Source organism: Macaca fascicularis, chromosome X (genome assembly GCF_037993035.2).
Source record: "Macaca fascicularis isolate 582-1 chromosome X, T2T-MFA8v1.1".
Taxonomy (NCBI): domain Eukaryota; kingdom Metazoa; phylum Chordata; class Mammalia; order Primates; family Cercopithecidae; genus Macaca; species Macaca fascicularis.
In genome coordinates, this window is record NC_088395.1 from 57,354,190 (window position 1) to 57,371,067 (window position 16,878).

Below are 16,878 nucleotides of genomic sequence, written 5' to 3' on the forward strand. Positions count from 1 at the left end.
ATAGAAAAGTTCCTTAGAGACTATACAGAATACCTTTGTGCACACAAGTTAGAAAATATAGATACAATGGATAAACTCCTAGAAACACACAACCTCCCAAGATATAATTAGGGATAAAAGTGAAGACATGAACATATAAATAACAAGTTCATAAATTGAATCACTAATAAAAAAACTTACCAACGAAAAAGAGCCCAGGACCATGGATTCATGGCCAAATTCTACCAGACATATAAGGAAAAACTGATACCAATCCTACTCACACTTTTCCAATAAAATCAAAGAGGAGTCTTCTCCCTAATGCATTCTGTGAATCCAGCACCATTCTGGTACCAAAATCTGGCAGAGACAAAATGTATAGTAAATTAAAAAAAAAAAAAAAATGAAGTCAATGTCCCCAATAAACACGGATGCAAAACTTCTCAACAAAATAATAGCAAACTAAATCCAGTAGCACATCAAAAAGTTAATCCACCACAGTCATGTAAGTTTTATTTCTGGTATGCAAGGTTGATTCAATGTACACAAATCAATAAATGTGACTCATCAAATAAACAGAATCAAAAGCAAAAGCTATGTGATCATCTCAATAGATACACAAAAAGCCTATAATATAATCCAACATCCCTTAATGACAAAAGCCCTCAACAGATTAAGCATTAAAATAACATACTTAAAAATAGTAAAAGCCATCTATGACAAACCCACAGCCAACATAATACCGAATGAGCAAAAACTGGAAGAGTTCCCCTTGGGAACTGGAACAAGACAAGTATGCCCACTTTCACCACTCCTATTCAATATAGTACTGGAAGTACTAGCCAGGGCAATGAAGAAAGGGAATAAATAAAAGGCACCCAAATAAAAAGAGAGAAAATCACATTCTCTCTCTTTACTGATATGAGTCAATACCTAGAAAACCCTGAAGACTCTGCTAAGTCTCCCGGAACTGATAAATGAATTCAGTAAAATTTTAATATACTAAATAAATGTACAAAAATTATTAACATTATTATACACCAACATTGTTCTAGGTGAGAATCAAATGAAGAACAGAATTCCATTACAATAGTCACAAAAAACGGAATACCTAGGAACCCATCTAACCAATGAGGTAAAGATTTTTACAAGGAGAACTGCAAAACACAGCTAAAAGACATCAGAGATAACACAAATAAATGGAAAAATATTTCATGCTCATATATTGGAAGGATCCACATAGTTAAAATGGCCATACTGCCCAAAGCAATTTACAGATTCAACAGTATTCCTATCAAAATACCAATGCCATTTTTGACAAAATTTGACAAAATTATTCTTAAATTCATTTGCACCAAAAAAGAGCCTCAATAGCTAAAGCAATATTAATCAAAAAGAACAAATACAGAAGCATCACATTGCCCAACTTCAAAATGTTCTATAAGGCTACAATAATCAAAACAGCATGGTACTGCTACAAAAAAAGAGATGCACAGATCAAGGAAACAAAATTGAGAACCCAGAAATAAACCTGCCACCTACAACCATCTGATCTTCAACAAAATGAGCAAAAGTAAGCAATGGAGGAAGGACTCTCTATTCAATAAATGATACTATAATAGTTTGCCTGCCATATGCAGAGGAATGAAACTGGATCTCTACTTGTCACCATATATGAAAATTAACTTCAGGTAGATTAAATATTTAAATGTAAGACCTCAAACTATAAAAATATTGACAGATAGCTGGGCAGGTGTCATGTAATCCCAGGTACTCAGGAGACTGAGGCAGTAGAATTGCTTGAACTCAGGAGGCAGACGTTGCAGTGAATCAAGATGGCACGACTGCACTCCAACCTGGGTGACAGAGCAAGACTCCATAAAAAGAAAAAAAAAGAGAAGAAGAAAAAAAGAAAAAATCCTAGAGGAAAACCTAGGAAGATGGATGTCAAGATGGCTGAATAGGAACAGCAGCTTCAGTCTGCCAGTCCCAGTGAGACCAACGCAGAACGGGGGTGATTTCTGCATTTGCCATTGAGGTAACCTAATCATCTCACTGGGACTGGTTAGGCAGTGGGTGCAGACCATGGAGGGCAAGCAGCAGCAGTTTTGGGCATCGCCTCACCTGGGAAGTACAAGGAGCAGGGGGCCTCCCTTCCTCAGCCAAGGGAAGCCATGAGGAACTGGGCTATCCAGCCCAGATATTACCCTTTTCCCACAGGTTTGCAATCCACAGAACAAGAGATTCCCTCTTGTGCCTACACCACCAGGGATCTGGGTTTGAAACACAAAACTGGGAGGCTGTTTGGGCAGTCACTGAGCTAGCCCCAAGAGTTGTTTTCTTGTTGTTCCCCAGTGGCACATGGAACTCCACTGAGACAGAACTGTTCACTCCACTGGAAAGAGGGAAAGGGGGCTGAAGCCAGGGAACTAAATGGTCTTGCTCAGTGGTTCCCACTCCCATGGAGACAAGCAAGCTAAAAACCACTACCTTGAAATTCTCACTGCCAGCACAGGAGTCTGAAGTCAACCTGGGATGATCTAGCTTGGTGAGCGGAGGGACATCCACCATTACTGAGGCTTGACTAGGTCGTTTTCCCCTGAGAGTGCTAAAGAGGCCTGGAAGTACAGACTGAACGGAATTCAACACAGCATGGCAAAAGCAGCTGTGGCCGGACTGCCTCTCTAGATTCCTCCTCACTGGGCAGGTTATCTCTGAAAGAAAGGCAGCAGCCCCAGGCAGGGGCTTATAGATAAGTCTTTCATCTCCCTGGGGCAGAGCACATGGGGGTGACTGTGGGCACAGCTTCAGTGAACTTAAATATTTCTGCCTGCTGGCTCTGCGGAGAACAGCAGATCTTGACAAGGGAGTTTATCCCAGAACAGTGCTCAAGCTCTGCTAAGGGAGAGACTGCCTCTTCAAGTGGGTCCCTAAACCTTGTGCTTCGTGACTGGGAGAGACCTCCCAACAGGATTTGACACACACGTCATACAGAAGAGCTCTGGCTGGCATCAAGCCAGTGCCGCTCTGGGATTGAGCTTCCAGAGGAAGAAGCAGGCAGCAATCTTTGCTGTTCTGCAGCCTCCGCTGGTGATACCCAGACAAATAGGTTCTGGAGTGGACCTCCAAGAAACTTCAGCAGACATGCAAAGAGGGGCCTGGCTGCTACAAAAAAACTAACAAGGGCGGAGCAAGATGGCCAAATAGGAACAGCTCCAGTCTCCAACTCCCAGCGCGAGCAACACAGAAGACAGGTGATTTCTGCATTTTCAACTGAGGTACTGGGTTCATCTCACTAGGGAGTGTGGGACAATCGGTGCTGGTCAGCTGCTGCAGCCCGACCAGCGAGAGCTGAAGCAGGGTGAGGCATCACCTCACCTGGGAAGCCCAAGGGGGAAGGGAATCCCTTTTCCTAGCCAGGGGAACTGAGACACACAACACCTGGAAAATCGGGTAACTCCCAACCCAATACTGTGCTCTACCAAGGATCTTAGTAAATGGGCACACCAGGAGATTATATCCCACACCTGGCCAGGAGGGTCCCACGCCCACGGAGCCTCCCTCATTGCTAGCACAGCAGTCTGCGATCTCGAGGCAAGGTAGCAGCGAGGCTGGGGAGGGGCGCCCGCCATTGCTGAGGCTTAAGTAGATAAACAAAGCTGCTGGGAAGCTCGAACTAGGTGGAGCTCACAGCTGGTCAAGGAGTCCTGCCTGTCTCTGTAGACTCCACCTCTGGGGACAGGGCACAGCTAAACAATAAACAACAACAACAACAACAAAAAGCAGCTGAAACCTCTACAGACGCAAATGACTCTGTCTGACAGCTTTGAAGAGAGCAGTGGATCTCCCAACACGGAGGCTGAGATCTGAGAAGGGACAGACTGTCTGCTCAAGTGAGTCCCTGACCCCTGAGTAGCCTAACTGGGAGACATCCCCAACTAGGGGCAGACCGACACCCCACACCTCACACGGTGGAGTACACCCCTGAGAGGAAGTTTCCAAAGCAAGAGTCAAACAGATACACTCCCTGTTCAGCAATATTCTATCTTCTGCAGCCTCTGCTGCTGATACCCAGGCAAACAGGGTCTGGAGTGGACCTCAAGCAATCTCCAGCAGACCTACAGCTGAGGGTCCTGACTGTTAGAAGGAAAACTAACAGGAAGGACACCCACACCAAAACCCCATCAGTACATCACCATCATCAAAGACCAGAGGCAGATAAAAAAAACTAACAAAAAGAAAGCAACAACATCAACATCAGCATAAAGAAACCCATACAAAACCCCATCCAAAGGTCATCAACCTCAAAGATCAAAGGTAGATAAATCCATTAAAATGAAGAAAAAACAGCACAAAAATGCTGAAAATTCCAAAAACGACAATGCCTCTTCTCCTCCAAGTGATCACAAATCCTCTCCATCAAGGGCACAAAAATGCATGGAAAATGAGTTTGATGAATTGACAGAAGTAGGCTTCAAGAAGTGGGTAATAAAAACTCATCTGAGCTAAAGAAGCACTTTCTAAACAAATGCAAGGAAGGCATGAAGACAAGATTAGAGAAAAAAGAATGAAAAGGAATGGAAAAAAGCCTTCAATAAATATGGAACTATGGGAAAAGAATGAACCTATGATGGATTGGGGTCCCTGAAAGTGATGGGGAGAATGGAACCAAGTTGGACAACACATTTCAGGATATTATCCAGGAAAACTTCCACAACCTAGCAAGACAGACCAAAATTCAAATTCAGGAAATACTGAGAATACCATTAAGATACTCCTCAAGAAGAGCAATCCCAAGAAACGTAATCATCAGATTCTAAAAGGTTGAAAGGCTGGAATAAATGTTAAGGGAAGCCAGAGAGAAGGATCAGGTTACCTACAAAGGGAAACCCACCAGACTAACAACAGATGTCTCCGCAGAAACCCTACAAGCCAGAAGAGAGTGGGAGCCAATATTCTCCAAGAAAAGAATTTTTAACTCAGAATTTCACTAAGTATAAAGGAAAATCTGATACTAACCACTGCAAAAATACACTAAAATATAAAGACCAATGACACTATGAAGAAACAGCATCAACTAACATGCAAAATAAGTAGCTAGCATAATGATGACAGAATCAGTTTCACACACAACAATATTAACCTTAAATGTAAATGAGCTAAATGCCCCAATTAAAAGACACAGACTGGTAAATTGGATAAAGAGTCAAGCCCCTGATGGTAGTTTCTTTTGCTGTGCAGAAACTTTTTAGTTTAATTAGATCCCATTTGTCAATTTTGGCTTTTGCTGCCGTTGCTTTTGGTGTTTTAGACATGAAGTCTTTGCCCATGCCTATGTCCTGAATGGTACTACCTAGGTATTCCTCTAGGGTTTTTATGGTATTAGGTCTAACATTTAAGTCTCTAATCCATCTTGAATTAATTTTCATATGAGGAGTAAGGAAAGGATCCAGTTTCAGCTTTCTACTTATGGCTAGCCAATTTTCCCAGCACCATTTATTAAATAGGGAATCCTTTCCCCATTTCTTGTTTCTCTCAGGTTTGTCAAAGATCAGATGGCTGTAGATGTGTGGTATTATTTCTGAGGACTCTGTTCTGTTCCATTGGTCTATATCTCTGTTTTGGTACCAGTACCATGCTGTTTTGATTACTGTAGCCTTGTAGTATAGTTTGAAGTCAGGTAGCGTGATGCCTCCAGCTTTGTTCTTTTGACTTAGGATTGTCTTGGAGATGCGGGGTCTTTTTTGGTTCCATATGAACTTTAAAGCAGTTTTTTCCAATTCTGTGAATAAACTCGTTGGTAGCTTGATGGGGATGGCATTGACTCTATAAATTACCTTGGGCAGTATGGCCATTTTCACGATATTGATTCTTCCTATCCATGAGCATGGTATGTTCTTCCATTTGTTTGTGTCCTCTTTGATTTCACTGAGCAGTGGTTTGTAGTTCTCCTTGAAGAGGTCCTTTTCATCCCTTGTCAGTTGGATTCCTAGGTATTTTATTCTCTTTGAAGCAATTTTGAATGGATGTTCATTCATGATTTGGCTCTCTGTTTGTCTGTTACTGGTGTATAAGAATGCTTGTGATTTTTGAACATGAATTTTGTATCCTGAAACTTTGCTGAAGTTGCTTATCAGCTTAAGGAGATTTTGGGCTGAGACAATGGGGTTTTCTAAATATACAATCATGTCATCTGCAAAGAGGGACAATTTGACTTCTTCTTTTCCTAACTGAATACCCTTGATTTCTTTCTCTTGCCTGATTGCCCTAGCCAGAACTTCCAACACTATGTTGAATAGGAGTGGTGAGAGAGGGCATCCCTGTCTTGTGCCAGTTTTCAAAGGGATTTTTTCCAGTGTTTGCCCATTCAGTATGATATTGGCTGTGGGTTTGTCATAAATAACTCTTATGATTTTGAGGTATGTTCCATCAATACCGAATTTATTGAGCGTTTTTAGCATGAAGGGCTGTTGAATTTTGTCAAAAGCCTTTTCTGCATCTATTGAGATAATCATGTGGTTCTTGTCTTTGGTTCTGTTTATATGCTGGATTATGTTTATTGATTTGCGAATGTTGAACCAGCCTTGCATCCCAGGGATGAAGCCCACTTGATCATGGTGGATAAGCTTTTTGATGTGCTGCTGAATCCGGTTTGCCAGTATTTTATTGAGGATTTTTGCATCGATGTTCATCAGGGATATTGGTCTAAAATTCTCTTTTTTTGTTGTGTCTCTGCCAGACGTTGGTATCAGGATGATGTTGGCCTCATAAAATGAGTTAGGGAGGATTCCCTCTTTTTCTATTGATTGGAATAGTTTCAGAAGGAATGGTACCAGCTCCTCCTTGTACCTCTGGTAGAATTCAGCTGTGAATCCATCTGGTCCTGGAAATTTTTGGTTGGTAGGCTATTAATTATTGCCTCAATTTCAGAGCCTGCTATTGGTCTATTCAGGGATTCAACTTCTTCCTGGTTTAGTCTTGGGAGAGTGTAAGTGTCCAGGAAATTATCCATTTGTTCTAGATTTTCTAGTTTATTTGCATAGAGGTGTTTATAGTATTCTCTGATGGTAGTTTGTATTTCTGTGGGGTCGGTGGTGATATCCCCTTTATCATTTTTAATTGCGTCGATTTGATTCTTCTCTCTTTTCTTCTTTATTAGTCTTGCTAGCGGTCTGTCAATTTTGTTGAACTTTTCAAAAAACCAACTCCCGGATTCATTGATTTTTTGGAGGGTTTTTTGTGTCTCTATCTCCTTCAGTTCTGCTCTGATCTTAGTTATTTCTTGCCCTCTGCTAGCTTTTGAATGTGTTTGGTCTTGCTTCTCTAGTTCTTTTAATTGTGATGTTAGAGTGTCAATTTTAGATCTTTCCTGCTTTCTCTTGTGGGCATTTAGTACTATAAATTTCCCTCTACACACTGCTTTAAATGTGTCCCAGAGATTCTGGTATGTTGTATCTTTGTTCTCACTGATTTCAAAGAACATCTTTATTTCTGCCTTCATTTTGTTATGTACCCAGTAGTCATTCAGGAGCAGGTTCAGTTTCCATGTAGTTGAGCGGTTTTGATTGAGTTCCTTAGTCCTGAGTTCTAGTTTGATTGTACTGTGGTCTGAGAGACAGTTTGTTATAATTTCTGTTCTTGTACATTTGCTGAGGAGTGCTTTACTTCCAATTATGTGGTCAATTTTGGAGTAAGTGTAATGTGGTGCTGAGAAGAATGTATATTCTGTTGATTTGGGGTGGAGAGTTCTATAGATGTCTATTAGGTCTGCTTGGTGCAGAGATGAGTTCAATTCCTGAATATCCTTGTTAACTTTCTGTCTCGTTGATCTGTCTAATGTTGACAGTGGAGTGTTGAAGTCTCCCATTATTATTGTATGGTAGTCTAAGTCTCTTTGTAAGTCTCTAAGGACTTGCTTTATGAATCTGGGTACTCCTGTATTGGGTGAATATATATGTAGGATAGTTAGCTCTTCCTGTTGAATTGATCCCTTTACCATTATGTAATGGCCTTCTCTGTCTCTTTTGGTCTTTGATGGTTTAAAGTCTATTTCATCAGAGACTAGTATTGCAACCCCTGCTTTTTTTTGTTCTCCATTTGCTTGGTAAATCTTCCTCCATCCCTTTATTTTGAGCCTATATATGTCTCTGCATGTGAGATGGGTCTCCTGAATACAGCAGACTGATGGGTCTTGACTCTTTATCCAGTTTGCCAGTCTGTGTCTTTTAATTGGACCATTGAGTCCATTTACATTTAAGGTTAATATTATTGTGTGTGAACTTGATCCTGCCATTATGATATTAACTGGTTGTTTTGCTACTTAGTTGATGCAGTTTCTCCTAGCCTCGATGGTCTTTACATTTTGGCATGTTTTTGCAAAGGCTGATACCGGTTGTTCCTTTCCATGTTTAGTGCTTCCTTCAGGGTCTCTTGTAAGGCAGGCCTAGTGGTGACAAAATCTCTAAGCATTTGCTTATCTGTAAAGGATTTTATTTCTCCTTCACTTATGAAACTTAGTTTGGCTGTATATGAAATTCTGGATTTAAAATTCTTTTCTTTAGGAATGTTGAATATTGGCCCCCACTCTCTTCTGGCTTGTAGAGTTTCTGCCGAGAGATCTGCTGTTAGTCTGATGGGCTTCCCTTTGTGGGTAACCCGACCTTTCTTTCTGTCTGCCCTTAAGAATTTTTCCTTCATTTCAACTTTGGTGAATCTGGCAATTATGTGTCTTGGAGTTGCTCTTCTCGAGGAGTATCTTTGTGGCATTCTCTGTATTTCCTGGGTTTGAATGTTGGCCTACCCTACTAGGTTGGGGAAGTTCTCCTGGATGATATCCTGAAGAGTGTTTTCCAACTTGGTTCCATTTTCCCCCTCACTTTCAGGCACCCCAATCAGACGTAGATTTGGTCTTTTTACATAATCCCATACTTCTGGCAGGCTTTGTTCATTTCTTTTTCTTCTTTTTTCTTTTGGTTTCTCTTCTCACTTCATTTCATTCATTTGATCCTCAGTCGCTGATAGTCTTCTTCCAGTTGATCGAGTCAGTTACTGAAGCTTGTGCATTTGTCACGTATTTCTCGTGTCATGGTTTTCATCTCTTTCATTTCGTTTATGACCTTCTCTGCATTAATTTCTCTAGCTATCAATTCTTCCACTTTTTTTTCAAGATTTTTAGTTTCTTTGCGCTGGGTACGTAATTCCTTCTTTAGCTCTGAGAAGTTTCATGGACTGAAGTCTTCTTCTCTCATCTCATCAAAGTCATTCTCTGTCCAGCTTTGTTCCGTTGCTGGCAATGAGCTGTGCTCCTTTGACGGGGGAGATGCGCTCTTATTTTTTGAATTTCCAGCTTTTCTGCCCTACTTTTTCCCCATCTTTGTGGTTTTATCTGCCTCTGGTCTTTGATGGTGGTGATGTACTGATGGGGTTTTGGTGTAGGTGTCCTTCCTGTTTGATAGTTTTCCTTCTAACAGTCAGGACCCTCAGCTGTAGGTCTGTTGGAGATTGCTTGAGGTCCACTCCAGACCCTGTTTGCCTGGGTATCAGCAGCAGAGGCTGCAGAAGATAGAATATTGCTGAACAGCGAGTGTACCTGTCTGATTCTTGCTTTGGAAGCTTCCTCTCAGGGGTGTAGTCCACCCTGTGAGGTGTGGGGTGTCAGACTGCCCCTAGTGGGGGATGTCTCCCAGTTAGGCTACTCAGGGGTCAGGGACCCACTTGAGCAGGCAGTCTGTCCGTTCTCAGATCTCAGCCTCCATGTTGGGAGATCCACTGCTCTCTTCAAAGCTGTCAGACAGAGTTTTTTTGTGTCTGCAGAGGTGTCTGCTGCTTTTGTTGTTGTTTAGCTGTGCCCTGTCCCCAGAGGTGGAGTCTACAGAGACAGGCAGGTTTCCTTGAACTGCTGTGAGCTCCACCCAGTTAGAGCTTCCCAGCGGCTTTGTTTACCTACTTAATCCTCAGCAATGGCGAGCGCCCCTCCCTCAGCCTCGCTGCTGCCTTTCGGTTAGATCGCAGACTGCTGTGCTAGCAATGAGGGAGGCTCTGTGGGCGTGGGACCCTCCCGGTCAGGTGTGGGATATGATCTCCTGGTGTGCCTGTTTTCTTAAAGTGCAGTATTGGGGTGGAAGTTACCCAATTTTCCAGGTGTTGTGTGTCTCAGTTCCCCTGGCTAGGAAAAGGGATTCCCTTCCCCCTTGCGCTTCCCACCTGCTTCAGCTCTCGCTGGTGGGGCTGCAGCAGCTGACCAGCACCGATTGTCCAGCACTCCCTAGTGAGATGAACCCAGTACCTCAGTTGAAAATGCAGAAATCGCTGGTCTTCTGTGTCGCTCACGCTGGGAGTTGGAGACTGGAGCTGTTCCTATTCGGCCATCTTGCTCCGCCCTCCCCTCTCTACCTATCTTTAATGCTTTCTTTTTTATTATTGACTTTAGATAGTGTGATCACTATATACCTTCATAATGTTTATTTTAAATAATATCTCACAGGTGGTCTCTGAGTTTCTTCTATGTGGATATCTTTCTAGCAAGATTAGCAAAATGTTCCTGAATTATTTCCTCACATATGTTTTCAAGGTTGTTTGTGCTTTCTTCCTTTCTCTTAGAAATGCCAATATGTTATAGATTTTTTTGCTTCACATAATCCCATATTTCACAAAGGCTTTGTTCCATTTTTTAAAATTATTTTTTCTTTATTTTTGTGTGACCAGTTTAGTTTGAGAGACTGTTCTTCAATCTCTGAAATTCTTTCTTCTACTTGGTCTAGTCTATTATTAAAGTGTTCAACTGTATTTTGAAATTCTTTAAGTGAATTTTTCATTTCCAGAAGTCCTGTTTGATTTTTTAAAAATATGTTTATCTCTTCCTTCATATTCTGAATTGCCCTCATAGTTTCTTTTTGGTTGGTTTTCAATCTTGTCTTGGATCTTGTGGAGCATCTTGAGAATCCACAGTTTGAATTCTTTGTTTGTCATTTCTGAGTTTCCATTTTGGTTAGGGTCCATTGCTAGAAAGCTAGTTTGACTCTTGTTGGTATCCCAACATTCAGCTTTTTCATGGTGCCAGATTTCTTATGCTGAGTTCTTCTCATCTTGAGGTATTGTCACTTACTTTTGAAATTTATTTTTGTTCAGATGGTATTTGTTTTTGTGACAGAGTTTTGCTCATGTTGCCCAGGCCAAAGTGCAATGGCATGCAATCAATCTCAGCTCACCGCAAACTCCACCTCCCCAGTTCAAGCGATTCTCCTGCCTCAGCCTCCCAAGTAGCTGGGATTACAAACATGGGCATGTGCCACCACACCCATCAAATTTTGTACTTTTAGTAGAGATGGGTTTTCTCCATGTTGGTCAGGCTGGTCTTGAACTCCTGACTTCAGGTGATCCACCCGACTCGGCCTCCCAAAGTGCTGGGATTACAGGCTTGAGCCACTGTGCCCGGCCACTGGAAACATTTTTATTGGGCTATGCAGTTTGACCTGCTGGCCAGGGGGTAGCACTTAAGGGTAAGATGCAGATGTGGCACAAGCAGATGGGTATTTGATCTTTGTTTACTCTGAGGGGATCTCTGTTGTTTCAGGTAATGAGCTAGATAGTGGGGTTCCCAATGCCCTGAGCTTCCTTCTTGACTGTGGCTTGTGGTGACACACCTGATCTGATTTGGACCCTTTGGCTTGCCTACATATGCTCTAATGATGAGCACAGGCACCAGTCTTGATAAGGGTGACTGGGGGAACTCCTGGTACATACACTTAGGCCTCTGCTGGAAGTGAGGGGGTTGCACTGCCTCCATGTCCTAAATAGGCAGGAATACAATCTGTTCCCTTTTCACACCCTTGTCATAGGGCTCATCATGTACACTTCAGACGCGCGTTGTTATCTGTCCAGGCCACAGTGTGTCTGAGAGCCAAGGAAGATGCCTCTCTTGCAACTTTCCATGGGGGTGTTTTTGAGGCAGAATATCTTTACTCACTCAACCCAAATACAGACAGCTTTATGGCTCACCTGTTCTTTGACATATTAATGTTGCTGCTTCATGTAAGGGAGAGGTCTGCTTTTCAGCCCATGTAGTGGGTGTCATTTGTGGTGGTGTGAGCTGGTTAGGTTAGTCTGACCTCAGGTGCCAGGAGGACTGGGTAAGTACTAGCTGTGTTAGACTGGGCTAGGTAGCTCTCCAGTCCCCAGGCCCTTAGATGGTCCACTGGATGACATTTACGAGTCCTGAAGGAGCTGGACCTGGGTTGAGCCAGCCCAGAGTTCAGTGCTGTCTGTGTAATGGGGAGAGTTGGGTTGGTCCCTGGGTCACTGGTTGAACTCTCAGGCAGGTCAGGTAGACCAGTCAAGTGGTGGGAACCTGAGGGTAGAAACTGGCCTGTGGTTATTGGGCTCTCCAAGGGGCTCTGGGCTGCAGCTGAAATATTCAGTTGGGGGCAGGCCAGCCATGCTGTGGACCTTTCACTGCGTAGGGCAGGTCCCCGAAGTTGGAAAAATGGAAACTGGAAACTGTGAGGCACGTGGTACACTCACACTTTCCTTCTACAGATGTAGTGTTGGATTTTGTTGTGGGAGGCATGCACAGGTAGGTGCCAGGCCTCCCCACTCTCTCCCTGGCCCAGAGGTGGCAGGGGCAAAGTTAGTGGCAGTTGTGGCTGCAAAATGGTTGGTAGCAACCTCTGGGATTTGGGCTGTCAAAGAAATGCCAAGCCATGGCCACAGTGTTCAAGCAGGGGCAGGGAAAGGTGCACTGGTGACCTGGAGCCTACAAGTCCCATTTGGTGGAAAGCAGTAAAAGTGGGGAGTTGTGTGGCATGCAGTATACCTGTTGCTCCTTTGTACTTCAGCTGTGGTATCTGTGCTAAAGGCTGCAGAAGTGCTTAGCTTTCCCATTTCCTCCCTAGCCCAGGGGAAGGAGGGATGGCATAACTTCTGTTACTTAAACATTGGTTATTTTGATAGTGTCCCATAATTCTCAGACCTTCTTCATTATTTTTTCTTATACTTTCTTTAACTACCTTACCTTTCCTTAAACACTTTTACTTATAACGTTCCTTAGCTACTTCTGAATTCATTATCAGTCATTTCATAGATCTCTGTTCATTCAGGGTCCATAGAGGTTTATTAGTTTATTTTTGTGATTTTTAGAAATTATTTGTAATTTTTGTGTTCTTGTTTTGGTGCCTGTGCATTTGGGTACCTGACCACCTCTTTCAGCCTTTGTAGGTGTTCTTTGGCAATGATAATCTTTCAGTATTTATTCTAACCTGGGATTTTGGGTAGACCAACTGATAGCAACCCTGGACAGCTGACCCTGCTCTTGGGTTCTCTAGTTGGGGTGAGCTGCTGCCTGTAGTTTGAGGTTGAGTGGAATGGTGAGCTGTGCTTTGTAGTCTGATGAGACAAGTAGCTGGGTTTTAATTTGGCAGTGCTGATGGCTGTCCTTTGCAATCACCTCTGATCAGATTGCATTGCATGCTGCCTTCCCCAGCAAAACAGTACTGCTGTTTGGAATCTGTAGTCAGTCAGGGCCATGCGCTCATGCTCTTAGACTCGAGGAGGTCTCTGGGGTTACTGTTCAGCCACCTGGGACAAGCCAGGTTAGGTACTTCCTTTACAGGTATTCATGGATCAGCACTTGCCTTCTGGCCTGAGGAAGCCTTAAAGAGAACATTAAGCGTTAGTGGGATTGTCATACAGTCAGTGGGGTTGGGTGGGGCCAGATGCTCTATTCCATGGATAATTACTGACCTACAGTTGCCTCCAAGCCTGGAAAAGGCTCAAGAAGAGAAGTGACATTACATAAGGAAGCTGGCTAGGGACTTCAGCTATGCAAACCCATGGACTGTGGTTCCTGCAGAGCCATAGTTGGCTGCTTTCTATCATTTAGCACCTTCATTGACAAAAGTGAAGAGCTACTGCCAAAATCCATGTGCTCATCATTGTGAGCCCCACCCCTTTTCTTCATTTCTAACTAACCTCAGGTGCCCTAGCCCTGCTGGTATTCCCAATGTTTGTCATGGAGAGACAGGAGTGAGCTTCCTGTAAAGCACCTCACAACAATGAGGAAGCTGGATATATGTTTACAACTCTCTTTTCCCCTGCAGAAACATAAGCCCAGGGGAATCTTCTGTGGCACCCTTACAGTTTGAGAGAGGGTGATGATACGAAGTGAAACCATTCCTCTTACCCTTTGAATGCAGCCGTTATCTGTTCTGTGGCTGGGGGGGCTATCTCCCAAATTCAGGGATATTCATGAAAGTATTCTTATCTGCGAATAGTTGGTAGTTGGATTTCTGTGAGGGGGACTGGAACTGGAGAACTCCTAGTTTGTTATCTTGCTGACATCACTCTCTTTACTTATCTCTCAATTTACTTTTAATAAAGTAAAAAGTATTGAAACCTTTATTAAAAGGTTTCATTACAGTTCCGTGAAGAATTAATAGTCTTTTCATCAAATGGTTCTAGGACAACTGGGTATCTACATGCAAAAGAATAAAGTTGGAGCCTTGCCGCACACACAATGTATACAAAAAACTAATGTAAAATAAATAGGAGACCTAAATGTAAAAGCTAAAACTCTAATATTGTTATAAGAAAACATGAGTACATCTTCATGACCTTGAGATAAAAGGCTTCCTAGAAACAGCTTCAAAAGCACAGGCAACAAAAGAAAACACGATAAATTAGAATTTGCCAAAATTTAAAAAAAAAAAAAGCTATTTCAATAGCTTCAATAATAAAAGAAAAGACATTGACCAGGGGGAAATATTTGCAAATTATATAACGACTGGGGATTTATATTCTAAACATAGGAAAAACTCTTACAACTCAATAATAAGACAATAACCCGACTTAAAATGCACAATGGATTTCAATAGACATTTTCCTAAAGAAAACATACTAATTGCCCATAAGTGCATGAGAGAATGTTCAATGTAATTGCTTATTAGGGAAATGCATATTAAAACCACAAGGAGTTATCAATGCACATTCACTAAAATAGTCTTAAACAGAAAGAATAAGGGTTAATGAGCATGTGGAGTAACTGGAACCCTCATACATTTCTGGTAAGGCTATTGTTAAATTCGTGCAGACTCTTTGGAAAACAGTTTGGCATTTTCTTAAAATGTTAAATGTAAATTTGTCATAAGACTCCACTATTTCATTCACCTATATATGTATATATATGCTCAAGAAATGAAAACAAATATTCATACAAAGACTTATAAACAAATGTGTAATTATATTGCTGATTTTTGCAGCATAATTAGTAATAGCCAAAAGTGTTAGTCCAACTGTCCAGTAACTGGTGAATAGATAATCAAAATTTGGTATATTTATTCAATGGAATAGTCTTTGTCCATAAAAGAATCATTTATATAAGCCTTGAAAACATTGTGCAGAATGGAAGAAATCAGACACAAAATGTTACATATTATATAACGCAATTTCTAGAAAGTGTTCAGAATAGGAAATCTATATAGATAAAAGTTAAATTACTGGATACTAGGGATTGGGGGAATAGAGAAATGGAGAGTAATTGCTGATTGATATGGAGTTTTTGGAGTGAATGATAAAAATGTTCTCTAACTAGATTGTGGTGATGCTTGCACAATTCTGTAAATTTATTAGTAATCATTAAACTGTACATTTGAAATGCGGAATCTTATTTTATATAAATTATGCCACAATAAAGTTTTATAACAGCATGAATTAGGTAAATAATGACAAATCACAACTCTAGATTAGTGTGAAGTGATATTACAAAATGTTTATAACTTAAAAGAAAATCCATATATTTAAGAATATATTATTCTACTTTATAATTTACTCTGCTTTTTTCTGAAAGTGCTATGGAAAACAAGTTAGAATAACATCATGGGAAATAACTTTAGGCTATTATTGACATTTTCTGCATTCAGATCTCAATTACAGCTTTTGCTAGCCAAGTGATCATGGATGTGTTATCTAACTTCTCTATTCTTCAGTTATTTCATCAGAAAAATAGTGATAATTAATAGCTTCTATATCATTAGCTTGTTGTGATGTCAAATATTTAACACAGGTAAAGTTCCTAAATATTATTAAGTCCTAAGTAGATAGTAAATTGTAATTATATGTTTTCACCTATTGTCTTCATTATTTACAAAATAAATGAAGAAATATGTTTTCAGGAACAGGTCTTGATTTCTCACTTCTTTTGTTTGTTTTCTTTAGGTGTCTTCAATGCCCTGGGTTTACCTGTGACCCAGTGCCCACTGGGGCTGAATGTCAAAGGACTTCCTCTAGGTATCCAGGTTGTGGCTGGACCCTTTAATGATCATCTGACCCTGGCTGTGGCCCAGTACTTGGAGAAAACTTTTGGGGGCTGGGTCTGCCCAGGAAAGTTTTAGGAGGACCTTCTGCAAGGTTAATGTCTGTGTGTGTGTGTGTGTGTGTGTGTGTGTGTGGTGGTGGTGGTGGTGGTGTTTCTGTTAATTGGGTGAAATCAAGCACCAGCAGGCAAGCAGAAAAACAACTGGGGAATTTATTGACTCATTTAGTTATTCTTTCTACTTTTATTTCCTTCTCTAACTGTTGATCTTACTAAAATGGTAATATTTGCTTCTTGCCTTTATGTTACTGGAAAATTAGGACATGTAAATGGACAAGTGCAATAAAGTTTCCTAAATGCTGGAATCATGTCTGCTTTGGGTACAGCAGGGAAATTAAAGAAGGGAATGTCCAGTGCTAAGGAGGGAATCTTAAGAAACTTTAGAGAAGAGATGATGCTGAAACCAACAAATGCAGAGTTACGTGTTTTCCTGGCTAGCCATTAAGTAAGGGAATTCCAGTTAGAAGAAGCTACAGTGAAGAAGGCAAGGACATGCTGCTGTGAGTTAGTATGGCTGGCAGGGAACTGGAGGGAGG

The 16,878-nt window shown here is 41.5% G+C and overlaps 1 protein-coding gene across 3 annotated transcripts in view; it reads left to right on the forward strand.

Moving 5' to 3' along the window:
* Nucleotides 1–16,643, forward strand: part of FAAH2 (fatty acid amide hydrolase 2) — a 208,772-nt gene extending 192,129 nt beyond the window's left edge. For all 3 annotated transcript variants that reach the window (XM_005593740.5, XM_045384213.3, XM_005593741.5), the window contains one exon: nucleotides 16,186–16,643. In XM_005593740.5, coding sequence (XP_005593797.1) covers nucleotides 16,186–16,361 — 176 coding nt within the window. In that variant the 3' untranslated portion in view covers nucleotides 16,362–16,643. The remainder of the gene's footprint in view (nucleotides 1–16,185) is intronic.
* The last annotated feature ends 235 nt before the right edge of the window (nucleotides 16,644–16,878 follow it).